Source organism: Cupressus sempervirens, chromosome 1 (assembly GCF_028749045.1).
Source record: "Cupressus sempervirens isolate cs-2001-9-10 chromosome 1, ASM2874904v1, whole genome shotgun sequence".
NCBI lineage: Eukaryota > Viridiplantae > Streptophyta > Pinopsida > Cupressales > Cupressaceae > Cupressus > Cupressus sempervirens.
The window spans coordinates 439,396,376-439,422,737 of NC_143118.1; the positions used below are offsets into that span (position 1 = coordinate 439,396,376).

The 26,362-nt window shown below is 35.3% G+C and overlaps 1 protein-coding gene across 1 annotated transcript in view; it reads right to left on the reverse strand.

Moving 5' to 3' along the window:
* Positions 1–14,634: 14,634 nt before the first annotated feature.
* Positions 14,635–26,362, reverse strand: part of LOC149578167 (uncharacterized) — a 70,914-nt gene continuing 59,186 nt past the window's right edge. Inside the window, exons 7-9 of the mRNA XM_089827747.1 lie at positions 15,306–15,406; positions 15,090–15,197; positions 14,635–14,999 (exon numbers count right to left, since the gene is read on the reverse strand). Of these exons, the coding sequence (XP_089683873.1) occupies positions 14,922–14,999; positions 15,090–15,197; positions 15,306–15,406 (287 nt within the window). The 3' untranslated portion in view covers positions 14,635–14,921. The remainder of the gene's footprint in view (positions 15,000–15,089; positions 15,198–15,305; positions 15,407–26,362) is intronic.

The window sequence follows — 26,362 nt, forward strand, 5'->3', positions numbered from 1 at the left end:
ACTGAGTTTGAAGGTTTTGACTTCAGATATTTTGATTGCAAAGTCATCTGAAATATGCTTGACATGTTTGGAGTTCGAGTGGTGTTTGACACACAGCAGAAGAATGTTTGCTGATGAAGAAATGCCTTGGTCATTTCTTCCTTTTTTCGGGGCTATTTGTTGTGGCCTCCACAACACACACTCCATTCCTAGTAAGGAATGGGGACCCCCTACTTTTTTTCGACTCCCAAACTCATAGTGCAAGAGTTGGGAGAAGAAAATTTGGTTAGAAGTTAGAATTTTAGAGTCAAAAAACCCCCCCAAAAAAAAAAATCATCATCTAGCATGCGCATCGAGGCATAGTGCATGCTTTGCAAAAGGGAGAGGGGTTTATAAAACCATCCCTCCCCTTCTTACTTGCTCATTTTTTTGAAGAGCAAGGAGGGAGAGGTAATGCACTTCCCCACCCCCCCCCCCCGCTTTTTTTTTGTTCATGCCGCATGCCTCAATGGCGTGCGTGCACTCTGCCCCATGCCCTTGCGCACGAGCGCCGCACCGCTCGCCACACTCTTTTGGGCACGTGGGTGAGCTGTGGTGACTGCGCCCGAGCGGCACAGCGTGGCACACACCCCTCTTGGGGCACATGCGAGCGCGACATCATCACCCTTTTGGGGCATGTCGCGCAGTGCTGCGCCTAGCCACGCCCCTTTTGGGGCATGCGCGCATGGCACTGCACATGGCCGCACCCTTTTGGGGCGTGCACACATGCGCTGCTAGCGCCACTGCGCGAGCAGCACGCGTGTATCCACGCACTTTTAACTGAATTTTTTTTTAAATAAAAATAAAAAAGTGAAAAAAAAAAATTTTAAACAAAAAAACAAAACAAAATAAATAAGTTCCCTTGGGGGACCTTTTTTATTCTTTTACGATTTTTTATTTTTATTTTATTTTATTAATCATGTTTTCTTTTTCCTGTGACGTGTAGGTATTATAATCAAATGGCATCCACATCCAGATCAGCAGCAAAACCAATTGTGTACAAGTTTCAAGGCATAACCCCGAAATCACGTTTGCACAATGAATACTCTGAGATCAAGGACACAGAACTTGGAAACACGAACTAGGGAGAGTTTTTGAGAGTTTGTAACAATCCAACCAAGAGATCATCCTTGAGATCTGCCTTAATCCGTTCTGGATTAGTAAATGCAGCATCACATCACGGGACCATGCATTCAACTAAATTGATTATGACCCTATCTCGACATTTTGTTCCTGATGAAAGGGTGGTAAAGAGCATCACTGGGGAAGTGGTCTTGGATCTACGACCTGATAATATTGAGAGTGTTTTTCATCTACCTAGAGCTGATCAGTTCATCAGGCTTTCATATGAAGCAGCTGAGAGGTGGCATAAGGATCGTTACTAGGAGGCTATCGACATCATATATTCCTCATACTTCATTGAGAAACCATGTCGGGGGAAGACAAATCAGGAAAGTAGATATGACTCGAGGATACATGAAGGATGACATTGGATATTCAATCATTCTCCTTAGCAGAGTTATGGGATTGCCTGCAGCAGATCATCTCGCTCCATTCATGGTCAACTTCATTGAGACCATCAGACACGCAAAGATGCCATTGGATTGGGCCACCTCACTTAGTGAGAACTTGTGTGACCAGTTGCGGACAGTAAAGGACAAGAAGTTTTATATGACTTCTTATGTGGTATATCTACTTGCGGCAAGGGCAGCCGACTATCCTGGGTTGTACAAGAAGGGCAAGTATGCAGGATCCTAATGCATGGCCGTATATAGTCTATCCTCAGCTAGTTAAGAAGAAGCTCTCACCGCAGAGTAAGGAGTACAGAATTGTGAATGATGCCTTCATCTTTGCCATCATTTGATTCATCAAAGGGGATTATGGATAGAGATTGTATGATGAGGCCAAGACACAGATTACAGCTCTCGGTGCATATTTCATCCAATTCTGAACATTCACATACATTCGGGTTGGTGGAGCATCCATCAATCTAAAGAAACTCCCAAGGTACCCAAGTGACAAGTTGGTTTTAATGGAAATTTCTTGGCAGATTGAGTCAGCTTCTGAGAGGATCAAAAAACAATGGAGGCCTTGTTGGGATTGGCCTTTTGTAATAGGAGCATACCAGGTAAAGAGAAAGCACGATATCTTGACTTTCGAGTGGGAATGGGAGAATTATCCTCTTGAAGAATATAAATCTCCCCTGCCATTCTTCGACAATGTTGGTAAAGTGGAAAACCTGGCAGGAAAAGAGTTCTACCACGAGGATGCCATTGAAGATCATTGGATGAATGCCACAAATGACTATGATGTTCGTATCAAGGACTATTGTAGAATGACTTTGTATTTAGCAGAGAAGGCTCTCCATTTGACCATCTCGAATGAGATAAGGCTACAAGATTCACAGGAGCTACTGGATCCCTTATTCAATACAGATAAACTTGGCGAGAGGCCCATCCTGAATGTAGAAATTGATAGAGAGGAAGGAGATGATATTAATCATCGAGTGAGACATGTCATCAGAATGACAAAGAGTTGGATCAAGAAACCCTTTCCACTTGATCGAATTTCAGATACAGTGATATTCCATGCACATGCTCACCCAGAAAGGGTAAAGGGGAAGAAAGTCACAGTTCCTATCTTTGCGCTCCAATCTCCTATCAGGCCAGAAACAATCTACCAGCTTGATCGTCCAGTGGGATACTATCATCCTTCAGAGAAAAAGAAGGAAAAGGGGAAGAGAACCTCTCCTCAGAGGATTCAAGCAGAGCATGTTGAAGAACAAGCCCCTTCATAGTGACAGGAATCTACTCCCCAAGAGCCCCAAGACTCTGGAATTTCTCATATTTAGGTTGATTTTCCATTGCCTCCTATTTTGTCAAGCCAACAAGAAGAGGGAGAGATTCCAGAGACATTCATTCATCTGATGCATGAAGAGCCCACTTCTCCTATGGTTCCACAGAAACAAAAGAGGATCAAAGTCAGAATGAACAAGAGGCAAGACTTCGTAAAAGATTAGTGCCTAATCCATCTGTTCCTGAAACCATTCCCGAGGAAGAATCAGATGAGGATGAAACAGAGTCAGATGAAGAGGAGGAGCAAGTGCCTCTACAAAGGAGAACTCGACTCCTACAAGTGAACTTCAATAGCAAGATTGGACACAAATGCCCCCCGAGACATAAGGTCCTCATCTCACTCCCCCATTTTCACCTCAGGTTATGATGGTAGATAAGGTTTCAGTGACACCTCCACCTCCAAGTTCAGAAGAACATGTTCAGAAGGAATCGTCATTCCAGGGAGAACCAAAACCAAGGGTTATTGATGAGCCATCAAAAGAGGCACAGGTAGTAGAATGTATACAACAACCTTCTACGGAAGTTGAGGATCAAACTATGGGATCTACAGAAACCAAGACTACAAAAGAAGAACCCTCACAACAGGAGACTCCAAGCAAGAGTGATAGAGGGAAGGACGTAGTTGAACACATCCCTTCATCATCCAGAGCCAAGGTTATAGAAAGACATATCCCAAGATGGTTTCGGAAAGAGATAATGAGGAGTGCCAAGCATCAATTCCTTGCTTCAGAGGATGATATTTGTGACATTGCAGACATTTTGAACAAGCTTGACTCTCCATTACATGATGCAATGCCATTTGCATTCATTACTACTACCCGAAACCAGGACTTATTTGCACAAGTGGCTCACCCTCTGAAAGGTACAGATGAAGTTGTTAGCCTTTAGGACTATGAAGTGAAGGATATCATGTTAGGAAAGCCTACACGGGATACTGCCCGACAGATGATGACTATGGCAGTCAAGGAGGTTCTCAACCATATGGAACAGGATGAGATTGAAATTAGAATACTTCAAAGGCAAGTTGAGATCTTAAAAGGATATTTAGCTGAAGTTATTGGTCCTCTTGATTCTGAACGCCCTGAGGAGAATTTGAATACCATTCTTAGAGAAGGGGAAGGTGTACAGCTCAGTCTATTTTTGAGAGCTTGTCAGGATTAGCGAGACAGCCTTGAGGATAGGGGTGTTACTATAATCACAGGAAGTTTGAAGTTATTGCATGCTACACAAGAGAATGTTGATAAGATCGTGGCAATTTTGAGGCAGGACTTCAGTATTATGGATGAGGTACGAGTATGGAGCAAGGATTTACAAACTCTACAGGCCATAAAAGGGTAAAGGTACCGCATTCTGATTGATGTATATACCAAAGAAGAGTTAGACATGATAGATGATTGGATAGAAAAGATTGCAGATGGTAATAAAGTGATGGAAATATTGCATGATGAGATACATAGGCTCAAGGACCAAGCCCGAGAGCAAATTTTGGAAGCAGAAAAGTTGTACAGTGATGCATGCTCGGATATTTTTGAAGATGAAGAACAAGAGAAACTTTTACCAATTGAGGTAGTTGTGGAAAATTTCAAAAAGACTTTAGAGGAAGCATCTAGTGATGAAGACATCAGACAAGCCTTCAGGACTGAGGAAGCACTGTTAGAGTTGGACACCAAACTCAGAGATTTTACAGAAACTCGAATTGAGGTGGACAACTACAAACAGAAGGTCAAAGACAAGTATGAGGCTTTGGATCTTCTCGATGCTACTAAGATTACTAAGATTATAGAGAAATTCAAGGGCAAACATCCAAACATATCTTTAGGATAAAGATGAGCAAAACCCAAATGCCAGAATTTCAATTTTGACACTTAGTAAAATTTTGAGATTTTGACCCAGTCAAGGTTCGTAGCTCCGCAATTCAGAGGTGCGTCGACAATTGACTGCCAGTTCCAAAAATAGCACTTTTCATGCATTGGGAGCGCATTTTGACGGCAAGTTAACTCCGACACACATCAAGTGAAGGGCCAGCTTCTATTTTTGGTGTCTCCATGCACTTCTACTTTGACTGATGGCTTCCTCCTACTTTCTCTCTCATGCTTTCATTGTTTTTGACATGTAAAGGGGTCATGCATCCAATTAATGAATAAAATATGGATGGAGTCCCTCTAAGCACCAGTTAGATTATCAGTTTGTAAATATTTAGTTTGTTTTAAATGTTTTAAAAGCATTTTATTGCATTAAGATATATCTCACTCTCAACACAAATTGAGGAGACGATTTCTTATAAATACCCCATTGTAAAATGTAACAAAGGCCGCCGTTATTATGCAATAAAGTTATGCTTTTGGTGCTAGCATTCGGAGTGTAGTTATTCTTGCCTAAATGTGTCATTGTTTTGTGGATTTTATTCATGAGATTGTGATTGAGCCAAAGGTTTATTGTGTTGTTTCTGGTTGTGTGATCTTTTAGTTCTAGAGTTTGCTACAGATATATGAATTCTGCCGACGTAACGAGCTTGAGAAGGGATCACCCGATTGTGTCTACATAGCTTTTTGTCTCGCATGAGCACACTTTTTGTGGCCTTACGATTTGATGAAGAGTGAAACATCATTCGATTTGTTAAAGATTCTCACCGACGATTGCATCAGTGGATTCTAAGAAGCGTTTCTCCTATTTTCATTGGTTTCCTACCGATTTCTTCGAAGGTTTAACTCGCAGCATGTTATGTTCTGTAGCTTATGTCCATTTAGGAATTTCAATTTCAAGTTATTTAATTTCATGTTATTTGCTTTATGTTTCGTTATTTGCTTTGCTAACCCCCTTTTAGAATAGGACCTCACAGTAGCTGCATTGTTAGAATTGCATTCATTGAAAAATAGAAAATACAAAAAATATTGTTCTTTTGGTGTGATATTTTGAGACAACAAACAAATTTTACTTCAATTCCAAGGTAAAAGAGTTTTTATAACTAGCAAAGGCCTCCTCGTGAACACTCACATTTATCTTCTATTGAGCGAATTTCGGTACGTCGCAAGACAAACACTGAACCTTGGAGCAGATCCTTAAAAAGGTTTGCTTTTCAAGAGAGGAATTACACTATGGATTCCTGTTGTTGACCTCGTGCAAAATGAACGCCCAACACATGTGTCGGCATCTTGAATAATGTGTAAGGAGATCATGACTTAAATGGTTATGACAGATTCTTATGATGTGTAAGAGCTATCTTTGGAAGATATGATGATTGGTGAATATGTGAAACCTGTGGCAATTGATCATTGAGTACTCTACACTTGAGTCTCCATTTAGCGCGCAGGGTTTGGGGCATCACACTATAAAAAAAAAATTGGTTTTCTACTTTTCCAAATAATGGTAAAACATTAATACGGTTCTTCTTTGGAAGTTGCCCTAAAATAGAAAGCGCACGATATAAGCGACTTTAGGGTTGTAGATAAGAAAGAGTGAAAAAGTTTGTATTGTTGGTAGTGTTTTGTTGCGAGTGGATTTGTCTTCCATGTCCTGAAAGAACGTGTGTTGTAACCTATGTGTTGAAGATAATACATTGCGCAAGATTTGGAGGGGTGGGGTTGTTTTACCAAAAGGTTTTTCCCCACCGGCATGTCTTTGTGTTTGTGTTTTCTTTCTCTATCTATTTTTTGTATTCATCGTTGACTACAATATTGTTGTTTACATAATATTGAAATTGAAATTGTAAGGATTTAAATAGAATTTGCACAATACATTCCTTAAGGGATTAGTGTAGGAAGTTGTTTCTGCACCTGAGTTTCCTTACAGAACTCTACCAAAAGAAATGTATGAAAGACTGAACAAATCAAGATTGAGGGCAATAAGAATTATGGGTGGACTCTATGAAGAGGTAAGAGATAAGACAGAGAAGATGGTATACCAAGTGTTGAATGAGCTTGGTGTTTTGTCACCAGCAGCAGCAGAATATCTACCACATCCTGGCATTTCAATTATAGACATGTGACATAATCAAATAGATAACACATCAATGGTCATAGATGGCATACATATCATAGTTGATGTAGCAACAAACCCTTTTAAGGACTACTTTGAGATTGCAGTTTGCAATTTGGTAAGCGATAATGTTGAGGATTATTCCAGTAGTGAAGAGAAGAATGACAAGAAAAAGCTTATTGAAGTGAAGGAAAGCATTGCACATAGTAAGGTGTCAACTCAAGGACTATTTATGACTTGGCCACATCAAATTTTAACAGCATTGGCACCTACAATTAAGAGCACAAACACCAATTCTTCAGTACAAGGATAGAAAGGATAAGAGAGAGAAAAAGAAGTGGAGAAAGAGAAATAGGAAAAGGTAGAAGAATGGAATAAAGATGAAGGACAAGAGAAGAAAGATTTGATGGATATGTAGCAAACACAGACCTCAGTTGAACAAAGAATTGAAACTTAAAAGGAAGATGAATCAAATAAAGGAAGCCAGATTATTGTTTTGCAAACCCCTCCAAAGGCATCTGATAAAACCCCTACAAGCACTTCAAAATCACCTTTTGAAGCACTTTTTTCAGATTTTCCATGAGATGTAACATACATGTTTGATGGAAACATGGATATTCATAAGTACAATTAATTGTTAACATTTTCTATTGAGAAGATTGTACATATATGTTTGATGGAAACATGGATATTAATAAGTACAATCAATTGTTAACATTTTCTATTGAGAAGATTGTACAAGAGTCTAGAAAGTTGAGCAAAAATGCACAAATATTGCTAGAACAAACCATAGAGAAATTGCATAGTACTTTACTTTCTGAGTATAGTTAAGTGAACATAATATTGAAAAGAAAGCAGAGAAAATCATAGAAGAATTTCATAGTCACTACTCTACTTTGGAAGACGGAACTTAAAAATCAAAATACAAGTAGAACATAATGGAAACCTTTCGAGTGTGGTGTAATAATATCATAAATGAAATTGCAATGTTAGACATATGTATAAAAGAAATGAGAAAATGCATAATTGAAGGAAAATATACGTATTTTGGATGTGCTTTAGCACATAAACATACACCTTCCATTACAAATGCAATAAAGGATAAAGAAAAAAAAATTGAAAAGTTAATTGATAATTTAAAGTATAAAGATGTCAAACTAATGAGCTTGATAAAAAGATTGGCTAAGCAAGTGATGAGTTAAGACTTTTGCAAAATGACAAAGAAAGAATATTGAAGAAATTCAACCTATTGAGAGATCATTTGATTCCTAAAGTGAATGTGATTCAGAAGCAGCTTGATACTCTCTTGGAGGCAAAGGCATCTTATGAAACAATTGCCTACATGTTCTTGAATGAAGCAAAGCTAGCAGACTATGGCCTATGCAGAGTTATTAGTGTTGCAAAATTAGTCAAATCTTCATGAGATGAAGGCATTAAGGACTTAAAGGCTAATTGTTATGATTGTATAAATCTTTTGGGCAACAAAATAGGATAAAGATAGCAAGGAAGACCTATAACTTTAGCCTGTACATAAGTTTTGGACTCACCTTTGTCAATAATGTCATGGCGGGGAGAAGATATGATGGTAGGAAAAATTGTAAGTATTATATATTGTAAAGATTATGTATGAGGGAGATATATGTAGAGCACAATCTCAGGGGGGTATAGTGTATAGAAGATGGAAATAAGAAATAATGATCCACAATTTTGAAACACTTTTTGAAAATTTCACATGGCACAATGTTGCAAATTTTATAATTTTGATACTTAGGCAATTTTTCTCATATGTTGTCATCAATGCCAAAGGCGGAGATTGTTGGCAATTTGGTTAAGGTAATGTATCAATGTTGTCATTTATGGAAATATATAGTCTTTTTTGAGATAGAAAAACTTGAGGATAAGTTCAAAGTATGAAAAATTTGACAATTGTCTAAGTCTAGTAAAGGGAAACAATGTACAGTCAGCTTATTTTGTTCAACGTAGTTCACTGGAGACACTTGAGCTTATGTGCACTTATATGAAGATAGAATACAATGTATACAACATATGGATAAAAGAACTAAAGGATTTTCTATGTACAAAAGAAGTTAATACAAATGTATCAGGTCGAGTTACCAGGATATAACAGAGTTAAAGACAAAATAATGTTATTTTGGTTAAGGAATTGTTTTGGTTTACCAAAATAACTACTTAACAATGTTGGGACAACATTCTAGACATTAACCCACATGTAGCAAAATTTTATTCAAAAGATTTGGCAAAGTATCAAGCAGCAAGGTCGACAAGATAGAGGAATTTGGTATAAAAGCAAAATATTTTGTTTAGCGAAGTATGACATTGTATTGTAATGATATAATGTTTATATGCGCACTTTATGTGACTGGTAAAGATGTGAAATTGATGCTAGTACGGAGTATAACTTTTGCATGATCAGTTTTGAAGGACTTAAAAGGACAAAACAAATATAAAGATATGAGCACTATATAAAGTTTATGTATATGTCTCTATTGATATCATTGCAAAGTTGTATATGCATGTCTGAGCAGTGGGGTCTTCTTGCACTCTTTTGTATTATAATACCAACTTCTAACCGGATTGAAGATTCTAACAAGGATAGATACACTATACAGATGTAATAGACTCTAAACAAGGTCAATATCTTTCAAAAAATACTTTTGATTAGTGGATCATTTTGTGAGCACCATCCCCAGTAGGGTTTTCTCTTAGCCAACGTTTCCCTAGTTAAAAAATAATGGTGTTATGAGTTGTATTGTGTCATGCTTACGTTTGCTTTTCAATTTGATCATCTATGCAAGTTTAAAGATTGTTAATAATATAGTATTCCCTATTTCTAACACCAACTTAATATAAAATTGACTTCTTGACCTGAAGACAAACTTCTTGACCTAAATATCAATCAATCTCTATGAATTAATATCAGTCGTTTATGTGTGATCAATTGTTGATTGCTTAGATAAACCTTGATGGTTATATTTGTTGATGCAAGAGAGTATTAAATGTGTCAATTTCTAGTTCCATCTTTAACTCAATTCCATTATTTCCCTTTGAAATATGTTTATCAATATTAATTTGTAATTGCAAGTTTTAGAGCTTTTGTTTCTTATCAAATTTTCTTTGCACTACTTAAAATCTCTTGAATTCAACATTTCATTCACAATTATGATTCACGATGTTTCCTTTCTTAGGGATGAGGAAACAAATGGATAGAGATACAAAAACAATATGAAGAGGTTAAAGATCAAGTCATGCAAGAAAACAAATAAGGCAACATGGAAATAAGAAAAAGAAGGTTCAAGATAAGCTCAGTGAGGAATCCAAATATAAGATGCATAACTAATGGCTCTACAAATGACAAATGATATTATAATGTTAGATTTACTTTACAATGTCATGATTGACTTGAAGGAAATATTATCTTGGTGGAAAGGTGTCTCTTCTCAGCATTATTCTATTGAGAAGTCTTCTTCTCAAGTGAGCTTTTCTCAGGTGGTTGCACAGGATTTCTCTGCGTCTTCCCCTTGTGTTTGGACTTCAAATGATGTTAGTGCTAAGTCCTCAAATGACTTATGCTTGAGCTTCTTTGGTTGATGGCTTTGTCCCTTTGGTTGATGTTGGCCCTAATTCCCATATTGGTGTAGGTGACACTTCCTCCTCATAGTTGGATGTTGTGGTGAGTCTTGACGTGAGAATTGTTATAGCTTCGTGCACCAAGATGTGTTTAAGATGGTTGCAACCCCTTTGGTTGGTGTTGTCTTTGTTTCTCTAGGCGCTATCAGCATTATTCACATTTTTGGTCTCGACTCTCAAGGAGTGGAGAAATTTGCACTTGATCAAATTTATTTGCAGGGGAAAATCTAAATCGCCTTCATACTCATTTGACATGACCCTTAGATTCCATAAGGGTAAAACAAAAGGAAAATCTCAATGGCTTATGATTGATCTTGAGGCGGGTTTAAGTCTCCTTCTAACTCTTTCTTCTTATTGTTGCATGATGGTTATTTAAGTGTATATTTTCTTTTCCATGTAGCAGATGTCCTTGGTGGTGGGAGTTTGTTGGTTTCTCCCTCATTTTGGTCATGTTTTGTTCTGGTTTTCGCCCCTCCCTTCTTTAGTGTTGTATTGATTATCTTTAGTTCTAAGTTTCAAGTCCCGCTAAAACCTATCTTGTGAAGAGTTCCAAGTCCCTTCAAAACCTATTTTCACTCATTCAAAAACATTATCAACATTAAGGTCAATAATGTCTAAATCATTAAAGAAGATCAAAGCTAAGAAGGTTTAAATCAAAGATGTAGAAAATTGTCATAAAGATGAAGATAACAAGGAAAGATGCAAGACAAGTTCAAACTCAAGACAAGACTCACACCTTAAGAAGGAATTCAAAGAACAAATCGTACAACAAAAGATTGATGCAAAAAAAAAAAATCCTATCACAATCTTGGATATCCAAGATTGAAATGAAGTACTCAATTACTACAAGAAGATCAAGATATTATGTCATCCAAGGAGGATTTTCAAAATGATGGAATCTAGAAATATGAACCATCACAATCAATCAAACATTGAATAATGTTAAGAATCAAGAGATATATGTTCTTTGTGATGATGTTGTGACATTTACAAGATATGTGGTTGTATCTACTCATGTTCGGCCAATTAAGTAATTCCAAGTCAAAATGTCCAAGTTCATCCAACCTAACTCGTTCACTAATACAGATGTGGAAAACAAATCATGTATGACTACAAGTGATTTTCTCATTGGTTCGTGCTTGAGAGTGTATGCATTCAAAGATTTGCAATCTCCTTATTGGACGAGATTAAATGTTTGTAGATGGCAACTATAACTATCTTGATTATTGGTTTAGAATCAATCTAGGGCTTTCATTTGTGATTGAGAGGCCTATATAAGGTTTGGCCTTATAATTCGTAAGGTAGTTAGAATTTAGAGATCAGTATCAAGAGTAGCAATGGGAGGAGATTAAAACATGACTACGTTAGAATAGATATATGATTTTAATTAAAGATATGAGAGATCTTTGTGTCGTTTCTATATTTTGCATGGTCTATACTACTCAAGTATTAGTGGGTTCACTACTTTTGATGGAGGTATGTAGAGATTGTGTCGTGAATTCCTTTGTGTTAACCTCATAATGGTTTTTGACACTTGAGTGCCAATACACTTAACTACTTTCTATATTGGAGCCGAGTACACCATGTATGCCGAGCCACAACAAGAGCAGAGTTAGGAAAGACTTCAGATGCCGAGTGATCTTCATGTGCCAAGTAGTCTTCAGGTGCCGAGTGAAGATCAATTGTCGAGTGAAGTTCAAGTGCCGAATGACTTTAAGTGCCGAGCAGATACAAGTGTTGAGTGATATTCAAGTGTCGAGTCATAGATGATGCCGAGCAATACAAAAATGAAACAAGTGCCGAGTAAGCCAATTTGTTATTAGTGCCAAGCATCTGGAATCAGCAAGTGCCAAGCAACACAAAATGTACATATGAGTTTGTAACTTCATTGATTCATATGTAAATCATTTTCATGGCCGACATGTGACGAATCTCGAAGGATTAAATGATAAGATCGAATCTTTTATTTCTCCTATGCAATCTACATGCAGCCAATAAAAAAAATGATGAAGGCATGCAACCAATGAAAAAAGTGCAAACAATGAGCGAAAAATAGAGATTGAATATGGATCGTAGATCCATACCTAACCCTAAATCCTCGAATGTCTTTATAAGGAAGACAAAATTTCATTGTAAAATATATGAGTGGATATACAAGGGTGTGTAAAGAAAACTACTTTCAGAGTAAGGACTATCAGATCACAAAGGATCAAGATCAGAGAAAGCAGATCAAGTGCCTGTATTCAGCAATCGAAGGATTGTAATCTATCAAGTTTATTGTACCTAATACTTTCTAGCAATTGTATTAGAATGAAAATCCTATGGTAATAGGTTAGCTTAACAACTATTTCATAGATCATTTAAATAGGTGATTAAATTCTTTAACAGGGTGACACTTCATATAAAGTGTTTGTAAATCCTCTAACCAGGTCACTATTGATACAGTGTAAAGTCTTTAACAGGGCAGACCATCAGAAGTGGTTAAAACCTTACTGCTGCAGCATATTTTGTGGGTATCATCCCTAGCCCAGTTTTACCTTCTTATTCCTGGCGAGTTTCTGGGTTACCAAAATCTCAAGTGTTACGTGGTGATTCTTATGTGTTTCTCATAATTGTTTGATAGGTTTGTATGTATGCAATCTACTTTCAGTTTAAAGATTTTACATACATTACTTCTGATTCACACCCCCCCCTCTTAGAAGCATTCTTCCCATTTGAATATTCCAACACTTTGTTCATACAACTTGTAGTTTACTATTTAAAAATATGTGTGGTTAGTTACAATCCACTTAAGAACTAGTTCAATCATGGATTATCATTTGGGATATGCCAATATTAAGTATCTGGATAAATGTTACTACATGAAAATCCTACATACCTTTACAGCTTGCATCAATTGTGTAGTTGGTTCCTCATGGCAAAGAAAAGCTTTATCAAGGAGTCCATTTATCAAAGTGTTGTCCACTATAAACATTGTCCTTATGTGTTGGAAGTAGATAAAATTTCTCAAAAACCCTTCCACTTTTTAATCTTTTATTCTAAGTTCAAGTTTAGTATTCAAGTTCCAACTCCACTGAGAGCAAAAGGTTCATTAATCTAGGAACAATTGTGTAAGTCCTTTTGTGCTATCAACAAAATTACATCGATCCAATGAGTTATATCCAACATAAAGTTGCTAGTTCGCAATGTAAACCTTCTCTTATTTCATTTTGCATTGTCATATTGTTTAGCATTTTAGGTTTCCTTATTCAAGAGAGGATAGAATACTTGATAAAATGCCCTATGTAGTAAATTACTCATCTTGGAAACACTGGGCCATCCCCAACAATCCCAAGTCATTTTTTTCAAAACAAAAATTCTAAACATCTAACTCTTTGACATTCATTTCACAATACAAAAGAATTAACGTAAACGAGAGGGCATTGCTAGTAAGAAGCAAGAAATAAATTATAAAACACAAATATAAATAGAAGGCACATGTTGAATGGAAAGGAAAGTTGATATTTCATTTTATTAGTAGCCAATTAACTTGAGTCTGAATAAAGAGCCTTCTTATAATGAAGGTTATTGGTCAGGTTAGCATTAAACTACTAAGCATTGAATAGTTGTCTACAAGTTCAAGAAGAGACCGTTATCCAATAAAAATTATTAAATAAATAAAATTGAATGATGCCTTCAACATGTTCCCAAAGCATGCATAAAACTCAAACCAAGCAGATTAAATAACCATCATCAAATCTGTTTGATTGACACTATATGGAATCACTTTTACAATTTTAAATATATTTACATATTTATTATAAAATATCAATTTCTTTTAGTTTTGTCTAAGTTATTTTGGTAGTTCAAATTCATTTGTATTTTAAATTTTTAAACATTAATTTTTATGTATTATTTTGATACCATTCCCAAAACAAACACATCCTTCCGTCCCTGCATCTCCAAAATCTGGGGCAAAAAGACACCGAGACAATTCCCGATAAATCTCATCTAGCCACCAAACTAATTTGAATGCCACTATAAGCCTATTATAATTACCTTCGTTTCAAAAACACATTGGAATACTTTGTCCCCATTGAATATTGTAGACGAATGACAATACAAATTCTACAACAAATGAGAAATTTTCAAGAGGCACTTGATAAAATGCACACTTTATATTAAACTTTGAATTAAATGCACACTTTAGGCCTTAAACATTCAACCTGTTTCTAAATAATATACATTGTAAACAGTGTCACTAGAGGGAAGGTTCACATGCTTCTATGAATGATTATCAATAAATTCCTATCAAAACACCAAAGACGATGGTCAAATAAGTAACCATGCCATGCTCTAAGCTAAAGCCATTCAACAAAATCTTCTTCTTTGTGTGAAGAAGAAATGGGACGGAAAACAACATATTGACTTGACAACCGAAAACTGTTACACAATTAATGAATGAATTGCTGCAAATTGTAAACATACCTTTGTTGGGTATATTTTTATGCATTGTCCACCATGCTGTCAAGAGAAAGGTGAGACAAGCTACAATTAAACATAGTTAACTCTGATACAGCACAATCAACCATGTATTCAAGCAGCACTCCTTACAGGACTAATAATGAATGGAGAACCAGGTGGAGCAACCAGACCAAGGTGGCGCATTATTCTCAACCGACGTATTCGCCATAGTGACTTTACTGAAAGTGACACCTCTTCCTACAGATAGAAGTATAATTCATGAAAATCAAATTCAAAATTCAATGGAATATTAAAAACTGTGTTGGAATGACTTTTCAACATTCTAGGGAATCAAAGTTAGCTTACATCAAAGTGTACTTTTGGTTTGCGCTTTCTTTTACCCCTTCCAAACTCCGTTTCATCACCCTTCACTGTTTTTGAACCAGATGCCTTCCATACAGCCTCATCTGATTCATAAGGTCATCAAACAAACAACCATGGCAATTTGAGCTTTGAATTTTGTGCAACTCGTGTAGAAGAACAATGCAATGGTGGACATGAATAAAAATCATTTTCAGGCATTCATAAAATAAGAACTCTTCATTAATCAAGCAAGCTAATATACTCCAAAAGACAAACAAATCAGCAATCAGATTAAAGACCACCATCATGTATCGCAAGACAAATAGGTTCCACTGATTTTATCTGTTAACTCATAAGCTTGGATTGCACAAACTTAAACTGCAAGATTTGGGCAATCTTGGAAGTCCTATTAAGTTTTCCTGAATTCCGATGAGTGCATGGACCAAACTTTAGAAGTATTTGCTTGAATATTGATTCAACAAGCTGGGAATTCAAGATATAATTATGCACAAAGGTACCATGTTTTCTATCAAGCCAGGTAATGCCAAGGGTTAATTAGGCATTCAATGAGCCCCCACCAATTGATCCCAAATCTGACACCTAGATATGGACTCTAGTAAATCTTGTAGTGTAAGAATGATTGGTTTCAGCAGAATCTTCCACACACTCCCACCAAGATGACTTGAAATAAATAAATCTTAATTGTCTTTATAATTTATAAGGTTAGAAAAACTCCAATATATTCTAGTAGAGTAAGAATGATTAGTTTGAGCAAAATATTCCACGCACCCCCATGAAGCCATATCTTGTAGACTAAAAATGAGTATTATTTTTCTAGCCTTACAATTTATCCTAAGTAGGGTTATAAAGCTACATATCCGAAGAGTCATGCAAATGACAATCTTGTGTTGCCTTCGGTTTTACAAACTCTTGTATTTGAAGTGGTCACCATCAGTAGAAATTATGTTGCTAAGATCTCATTCAATCAAAACAATGGAAAAAAAAATGGCTACTCGAACCTGTCCCTCCTCTTTTCTAAAAGCACTTATTTATGGTCATCTGCTACATTATTAGTATGATAAATCTTCAATCACACTGTATTTGTTATGGGCAATACATGAGAACAATGTGCAGAGTCATCTCCTTGAATATTAGGTTAGCAAAGAGAAAAATAATCATGCAATCCGCCTCTTTATTTTATTTTGGGTTAGTGAACATAGAGAAAGGGGTCAACTCCCTTTATTCTTTTAATTAAACTTCAAAATATTAACATAAATTTTAGGCTTCATAACCTTAACAGGGGAGCATAGATACATACAAAAATTCATCCCTCAACAGATGAATCCAGCCTCTTAACCTGAAAGGATCTAAGAGATTATCAAAGGACAACTTTTACTTCAATCCGGTCTGTATGGGCATCATAAAGATTTGCTGCAACCACCCATTCTATTTTTTTCCCAACATAGAAATGGATATGCAATGCCTCCACACTTTTTGATCACCCATGTACAGTATCCTACAGTCTGATTACAACAGCACACTGGTTATGATAGCAGACGTATTTCTGAAGTATTCTCAGATCTGCGTATATTAATTTGCTTGGATCAGTCCAGATATTGGTTATGCAGTTATGCAGTTCGACAGTTGGTATCCCCGCTATATATCTTCAACATGCTTGCCAAACCTTATTGTTACTTTATATCTTCTGCTTTGGCTGATTCCAGAGATAAAAGTCTTGTTTGATGTTGCAAGTTGAAGCTGCTGCCAAATAACTATCCTTTCAGTTGTAACTGAAATCAGTTGGAAACTATCTTTATACTGCTTCTGTCCGTCTACTCATCCAATGGGATAAGGAGACACTATTTAAGGATGCTAATGGACTGGTGAAGGGCAGATAGTGTGTGAGATCATTTATGAATTGGATCAAGTCTGACAGAAAAAACAATTTGAAATACTGCATATGTAAAACAGAATTTGTGTCTTGACATGTACAGTCAACTGAGTTTGTAAATCCGAGAGTGAGAGGCAATGATAATGTAAATTTTAAGAATGAATTTGTGAAGTCTGAAAGTGACTCTATACTATATATATATATATATATATATATATATATATATACATTCATACACATAATCTGGTTTTTCCATCTATTAACCATTAGTTGTAGATGTAGGTGGTTACGTCTATTAGTTCTCAATATATTTATATACCTGAGAACTAATAGCTATATATACTTATACCTATAACTATTGGTCCATATGTAGATAGGCAAATTAATTAATAAACTAACTTATTATATATATATATATATATATAAAATCTGATTTTTCCATATATTAACCATCAGTTGTAGATATAGGTGGTTATGTCTATTAGTTCTCAATATATTTATATACCTGAGAACTAATAGCTATATATACTTATACCTATAACTATTGGTCCATATATAGATAGACAAATTAATTAATAAACTAACTTATTATTATTATTATTATTATTATTATATTAGTTCATATTTATGTATTGATTAGCTAGTTCATTAGTCGCTTTTTGTTTTTTGTTTGGTGTGGTCTTGCTTATTAGCTTTTTCTTGTAGGTCATGTATTAGCTTTAGAGGTTTTTGTTATGAGTTTTTTCAGTCTTTTATTGAATTCCTCATTAGTCTTTTCAATGTTTTTTGTCATATTTTTGTTGTGAACTTCTTGATGTGCTCAATTTTTTCGACTTTGGTTTGTGCCCTCTATTTCCGTCTAGATTTTTGTTTCATTTTTCACATTTGTATAGAGCTACAAACTTGGTGGTTTTTGTCCTTATTTCATTTGATATTTATTTGTTGGACCTTGGTTTTAGGTTTTCTCTTATTAGTTCTTGCCTTTGGCAGAAAACTAATGGAATCATGAGATTCTATATTAGTTACATAAATCTAAAAATTTGAAGATATACTAATGTTTGCAAAAGCTATATTAATTTGCATGTTTTTTTGAAATTGAAAAATACAATTTTTTGAAAATTGTATTGGCCCATGATAAAAAAGGCAATGAAAAAATTCAATTTTCTCCAACAAAAATACAAATATTTTCTAACAACTCTATTAATGAATGCATTAATTACAACTTTATCTTTTCTACATTTGTGACAAGTGGATTAAATTTTTTTAAAAACAACCATTTTTATCTTCCACCTCACAAATGAATGTCTAATCAATATTAATTATTCCTATCTATTTTCCTTACCAAGTTCAAATATAGAGTTAAATGTTTTATATTTCTTATTCTAAATATATTTATTATTAGTTTTACATTGATGTTTATTTTTGTAATTTGTAAAATGTTATTCAAATATAGATATTTTAATCAAATATAGAGTTAAATTTTTATATTTCTTATTTTAAATACATTTATTATTTCAAATAGTTTATGAAGAAGAAGTCATATGAATTTATAGGGTGAAATGTTTTTTAAGTTGTATAATATAGATATTTTAATCAAATATAGAGTTAAATGTTTTATATTTTTTATTTTAAATATATTTATTATTAGTTTTACAGTGACGTTTATTTTTTTAATTTGAAAAATGTTATTTCTTTAAGTTTACACTATATTTTACTAGCTATCTTACCAAGTTCAAATATAGAGTTAAATGTTTTTATTTTTTATTTTATATATATTTTTTATCAGTTTTACATTGATGTTTATTTTTTGACAATTGTAAAATGTTTTTTTTTTTAAATTTAGGCTATGTTTTACTAGCCACTATTTTACAATTTTGCTCAATTTTTTTTATACCATTAATACTACTTCAGTCAACCATAAAAATATGAAGGAACTTTGGCGCATGCGCCCCTTGTTTCATATACATATCCTTTCATTGTTCAATCTCTTTGGGGTCTTTTTATTTTATTTTCCTTTATTTTTAAGTTTGGTGCATTGGTCATCTATATTTTCACTATTTATTACTTATTTTTGTTTCTTATATTCATTCTTTTTATTAAATCAGATTGCTTTTTATTATTTTTTATTTTTTCGATCTTTGGGCCTCCCTTCTCCCTCCTTTAATGCCTCCTGAGTGTGGCTTGGTCTGCATAATAATTTATATTCTTGCATTCTCTCATCCTAATGATGGATCACAGAGTGTGATCCGAAACGTCGATGCTAAAAAACATACACAATCAAATCCAAAAATAATTCATGCATTTCAATGGATTGTGGAAATCTGATAATGTTCATATGTTTTCTATCGCATCTGCAAATTAGAGAGGTCTGAAAAGACAAAGTTTTGTAATTTCCAGAAGGTTGGTGCCTCAAGGAATCGGAGTTGGTGCCTTATGGGTTGGTGCCCTTAAAGAACTGTACACAATTATGAGGCTGGATTAGGACAGTAGATCCTAGAAGCATTTCTCACTGTGCCTTTTTCCCCCATCCTGGTTATCTGCATACATCAGGTGTTGAAGTTTGTATGTCTGATTGCTCTCTTTTCATTTCTGTTTTTATGCTTATTATTATCAAAGTTTTGGTTAAGCATAGAAAAAAATCATATCTTCTACTGATTCCCCCACCCTTTCCCCCTCAAGTAGAAACATTGTGTTCTACAATTGGTCTCATTGATAAGACTTAATCAGCTTTAGTAGATCTTGGCTAATGAAAACATGGCTTGTTTAGAAGGATCCTTCTCAAATAAAGCCCCCTTATTTGATGGTACCAATTTTGACAATGGAAAGTTATTTATCTTCATTGGACTTTGACGTGGATGTCTATAGTAAATGGTTATACAATGCCTACAACTCCTTTAACGAACCCTGCTGAATAAAGGGAGTAAGTAAAATTCATGCTAAAGCAAAGAATGCAATTTTTTGTGGTTTATCTGATACTGAGTTTGTTTAAGTGATGCATTGTCAAACAACTAAAACCATCTAGAATAAACTGAAGAGTATCTATGAAGGTGATGCCAAAGTAATGCAAGCAAAGTTACAACCATAGAAGATAAAATTTTTGGAGGGAAAAAGATGAAAGAAGAAGAGCAGATTGCATATTATCTTCTTAGGGTTGATGAGATAATGAATGTTGTTAAAGGCTTGAGAGAGGACATGAAAGATTTATACTTGTACAAAAGGTTTTGACTTTGAGATAAAATGCTAAAATCTCTGCAATGGGACAAGAGAGACATCTAAGTAAAATTAAAGTTGATGATCTATATGGCATTCTCACAGCATATGAAATGAGAATGGTTGGTGAACATGCTTATAAAAGAGAAGCTGCTTTTAAAGCAACAAAGAATGAAAAAAAGTTAAATTCTGAGTCAAACTGTGATACTAATGAAGAACTTGTAAATCTTAGTAAGAAATGCAGTAAGGATTTTTGCAAGTACAAAGGGAAACTACCCTTTATATAATTCAACTATGGGAAGGAAACTTGGCTGCTAAGTGTCCCTATCACAAAAATGATAAAGATGGTGAAGAAGGCTTCAAGAAGAAAAACAAAAATCAATCTCCTTGCAAACAAAGAAATTCTTCAAAGAGCAAGAAGAGCTTGTACATCAAAGGAGACAATAAAAATTAAGTACGAGTCTGATTGCTAAAAAATGTGAGAGATTGTTCATAGTGATTGGGCCACTCGCTGATAAGAGCGATGGAGTTTGCATGATGTTTAAGGAGGAAAGATAATTCTTGAATATATGTTGTTATGTGCCTTAAATGAAATCAGGAGATTGAAGAAGAAAAATACCAAGCAAATAAGACTAATGGAGCTTGCATGATGTTGGAGGAGGAAAGATAATTCTTGAATATGAATTGTTATGTACCTTTGATGAAATCAGGAGATTGAAGAAGAAAAATACTAAGCAAGAGGTTTATGCATTAAAGGGCAATGAAGCCTTGAAGAAGGAACTTGAAGAAGGTAATCAAAGGATCATCAATCTGAAAGTTGAAATTGAAAAAAGAAAGAGAAGAGAAAAGCTAATCGATTCCAAACTTATGTTAATATATGAAAGTTGTTTGAAGTTAGAAATATTAGATAACTGAGAGAAGGGGGGTGAATCAGTTACCCTCAGGCCCTTTCAAACAATTCACCACACTTATAAGAAATTTAACTTATCAATAATCAACTCAGTAACAACAGTTAACTTAATCTTTCTTATGCATGAAACAGATTTGCTTCCAGTACTGAATATCAGCTTCATTAACCGACTTGCAGAAATAGTAACAGTTTTAACATGTAAAGGCACATAACATGCAAAACATCCATGAACACATTAACACCAGGATTTTTAACATGGAAACCTGAATAGGGTAAAAAGCACCAGGTCCTAGTCCCCAGAATATTTTCACTCTTCTAAAGTGAGCTCAGTTACGAGGCAACCATGTTAAAGGTTACAAACACACTTGTTAGATGTGACCATGTTAGGGAATTTTCACCAAAGATCATCTAGACCTTATCACCCTTCTATGAGTGGCCTCTCTAACGGACTGATCTAACTTCTTCAACTCATCTTCATACTTTGTCTTCAAATAGCTGGACATCAATGACAATATAACAACTGATCTAACTCTTCTACATATACTTTGCAGCTCAGTTCTGACCTTGATCTTCATCAGCATCAGCTTCTGTCCAACAATGCTTTATCAACATCGATTGTGATCAACAAGAAAGTGAAGTAGCAGCTTTGAGAAATGAACTTGAATACTTGAGAAATGAACCGGAATGATTGAGAATTATGTTTGAAAGGAGCAAAACTTGAGAGAATTTTTGATATGTTGGATGAAATCTTAGCTAGTCATAGATAAGACAAACAAATTTGATTTGGGTTTAGACAAAGAACAAAGTTCTAGTAATTATTTCAATGCAAAGGATAATAATGATGATTTTGTTAAGCTCCAAAGGCAGAAAATATGTTCACAATGGCATCCTCCTAGAAGAAGGGTGACAAAAAACAGGTTTTACCCCCATTTTACCTGGTTATAGTAACTTGTGCAATTATTTTGGTCATAGAGCAATTCATTGAAGAGTTGTGACAAGAAGGAAAACTAACTTTGTTGTCAAAATTCTTTTGGTTTTTAAAAAAAATTCAGCATGATCTGTTATAAATGTCAAAATACTGGTCACATTGCGAGATACCGTAACATGAGTTTTGCAGAACAAACAAGAATGGGAAGTAAATTCTTAAATGGTCCAGGCGTTCATGGTATCAAAGAAGGCCCTCCTCCCAGGCCTGTGAGGTTTCAGAATATTCTGCAGGTCATCAGCTCAAGCCTCAGCTGGTCAATGTTGAGAGAATAAGCGAGGCTGATGAAATCATAGACTACAAGGCAGGAACCCACGGCCTGCAGAAATTTTGCAGAGATCTAGAACGAGAAGATGAATTAGTTGAGGAGGCGAAGATTGAGCAGCGTAGAACACAGCAAAATAACAGCAGCAATCAACAAGGAAAGTAATGAGGAGATCCCTTGAGACCAGGGTGGAAAGGTAGGGCATGGCTAAAATTTGTGTGCAATGATGATGTCCAAAGCGAGGCAGGAAAAGATTCGGCAGGCGCTAAGCAGCAGTAAGAGCAGCCTGACAAATGAAGATATTTTTGTTGCCTCTTTCAGTGGGCATTTAAAATTTTAAGCTCTTATGAAAATATTGACATTCTTCTGACCTCCTTCACTCCTATGTCTCCTGCCCAGGGGACGAAGCGCTACTCGGCTCTCCCTCGGGTTGTGCGAGGTCTATGAGGCCTTGCAAAGGGCACACTCGGCAGCATCACCTTATTTCCAGTGGCTCTGGTGCAGGAGCATCCAAGCAAGCAACCAAGACCATGAAGGCATTGAAGGCATATGGAGGAGAGTATGGAGCAAATAAAGTCAATTGGGAATTACTGAAGCCAATCGTGGCATTTGTACGCAAAAATAAAGATGTAATAGATAATTCTCCTAACAGTCCTGATAAGGACCCTAGGACCAAATCTTTGTAAAATGGGTCATTAGTACCCCAAGTGAATTCAAATAGATATAAAGAGTTGATAACGATGTAATAGTCCTAGAAGGATCAAAATCTCCAAGTTTGATAAATTAGGAATGAGTAGAAAGCAATAAAATGTAATTCAAAAATTTGAATTATAATGGCTAGTGGGAATTAGGAGGGTAATTAATTTCTGAGTTTATTATGGACTCTAATCAATTCCAACCAGTTAGATTCAATTTATGAGGTTGAAATACACCTATTTCAGCATGTTCAAGGTGTTGGAAGGTCAGAGAGGGTTTTTGGCAAAGGATTGTATGGAGATTTCAGCATTTTGGGCAATAAATGAGACTCGATTTAATCTTGCAAACTCAACGTTTTGAAGAGCATTGTAATTGATCTGGTATCACAGATGATTTAGACATTTCATCTATCTTTCTATTCACATTATATATATGTTGAAGTATGATAGCTATGGTCAGATATATGAATCATATATATATATATATATATATATATATAAAATAAATACTCATTATACCAGATCATAATTGATATTCCAACTATATTGTGAAATCTGCTCATACAGATTTACTATGAGTATTTCATGTTCTATCTTTATGATTAAAAGCAGATAATATTGAATCAAATTAAGTCTGATTATCTCTCCATATTCAGTGATCTCATTTATATATATTATTTGTTAAGAGTAAAGTCTTAACTAATCCTGATTAAATGATCGGGTCTCTCCCTTGCAATGAACTGGTGCACATAAGGAGACATATATTGAATGGACTTGTCTTCACCATGTGGAGACATGGAGACATGTCTCCATTCATGGGCATATCTTTTCAGACTAACATATCCAAAATCCTTGGCCAAGGTTGTTAATGGTGTGTTTTCCACCATGATCACCAAAGGTTAGAGTCTAACAATTGTAAGATAGGTTAATTGGAATGTGTCCACAGTCTCAAAAATTGACTACTCCACACTCGAACACCAAGGTGCGCAATGACTAGATAAGGGTATCCCAAGCCAACTCCCAAGGCAGGGAGGGCCTTTCTCGTTGGAGATTCTGTGGGGATACTAAGGTTCCACGGTTAAGAGGTTAAGCCCATGGCAATGCTTCTCCTCTCTTCCAAATGCCAAGGCCTGTACAACTCAGCGACATCAACTGCTTAATTTCTCGTAACCCTTTTCATGTTTCCTTTTGTACTTCTTTTGCTTATTTATGATGCTTCCATTAGAATATTTCTAGTTTGTAATGAAAGTGAAATGGTAGTTAATATCTGAATGTCATACGAGTTGGTAGTTAGATGGTTGTTAATCTCAAATTACTTTGAAATTATAGAATATAGTTAGCTCATATTTCCTTTTCTTATGAAGAAGTTGAGTAACTGATTTAAATGTATCTCTTTTCATTTGGTTAAGAATGGGATATGATTTCTTTATTTAAGAATTAATTAGTACCTGAAATTTTAGCATGTTACAGTTGAACAAAATTGTAGATCAAGACATTCTGGTTTACTTTAATAAAACAATATTTCTATGGCTGAGTTTTTCTCCCTCAATTAGGAGGGTTTCCCCCGGATAACTGTTGTGTCTTATAGTTGATTAGTTTTTTTTTGTTTTTTGATCTTTTGCTGCTTCTTTTTCATTAAACATTAACACGGGAAAGTTTGAAGAAGCAGCAGAAAAATGTGGAAGAAGAAAGAAGGAAAGCCCATGATCATTAAGACTTCTTTTCATGATAAGAGACAGAATTTATGTGGCTTCTCCAATCACATGACAAGTGATAAGAAAAAGTTTATCAAGTCTACTGATTGGAAAGGTGGCTCTGGTATAGTTTGAAGACAAATCAAAGATTAAGATTCACGGAAAAGGTGTCTTGAGTATATATGGCAGTTTAGAAATGCATAATTTTTGGTGAGTAGAGGAATTAAAATATAATTTGCTGAGTGTTAATCAAATGTGTGAGAATGGATATTTTGTAATCTTTAATGTCAAGGATGTGAAATCAGAAAATCAAATTAAGTAGGTTGATTGCTGAAGGGGAAAAAACCGAAAGTAATGTCTATGTTCTCAGAGAGGTAAAAAGTAAAAGTTGTTTGTTGGGGCAAGTTGATGAAAATTGGCTTTGGCATAGATGGAAGATTTGGGGGATGCGGATGCGTATTTGTATATATATACTATGTACTTGCATATACAGTTATACTATGTATATGCATATGTATAATGCTGTTGATTCTGCTGATGATGTATCACTTGGGATTGGGGTGATTGTTGCTATTGGAGAACTGATGTTGATTTGCTCTGCTCAAAGCTCTGCAGCGCCTGTTGTTGCATAAGCAATTGCAATTTTTGAATACTTTGTGTCTGATAATCCTGCTGACTATAAGGAATAACTTGGGAAGTCATTTGCTGCAGCTTTATTTGGTTAATATGAGTGATTGGGGATCACATGATGCAGATGACTGCAATTGGGGCAAACCTGCAATTTGTTGATTTTGTTGAGGATTCACAGCCTGTGAATTTGAAGTTTGTCTATGAATGGCTTCCGGGAAGCATCCACAGGGCTTCCAGTTGCATCCTGCATCTGCACGCTTCCGCTTCCGCATCCACCATATGCCAGGACGAATTAGTAACTATGGAATTTCTGAAACACACGGATGTCTATGCTTGTGTTTTCTTGCATTTTGTAAAGGGATTGTGGCTGCAACCTAGGGTTTGCAAAATTAAGTTTTTGGGATTTTTTGGAAAATCTCTAGAGCTTTTTGCCTCAAAATACATGCTAGGGTATTTTATCTACACTTTTCTATCTTGGCATTCGTGCATCAACAGATTTTAAATATATAGCTTCTGCCTTGATTACTATGCCTTCACCAATACAACCTCGAGGTACACAATGACATCTTTGATGAATATTATGCTTGAAAGTAATCAGAAATTCAATGGAAACTATTATAATACTTGGAAGCAGCACATGCTAACCATCTTTGAATATTGTTGCTTGGCCAAGGTAGTTCTAAGCACTATCACTCATTCTACTGCTGTTGGAAGAACCAGGATAAGTTTGATGAGCGTAAGTGTGAAGCGGCTAGGCTTATTAAGCTTTCACTGATTAAT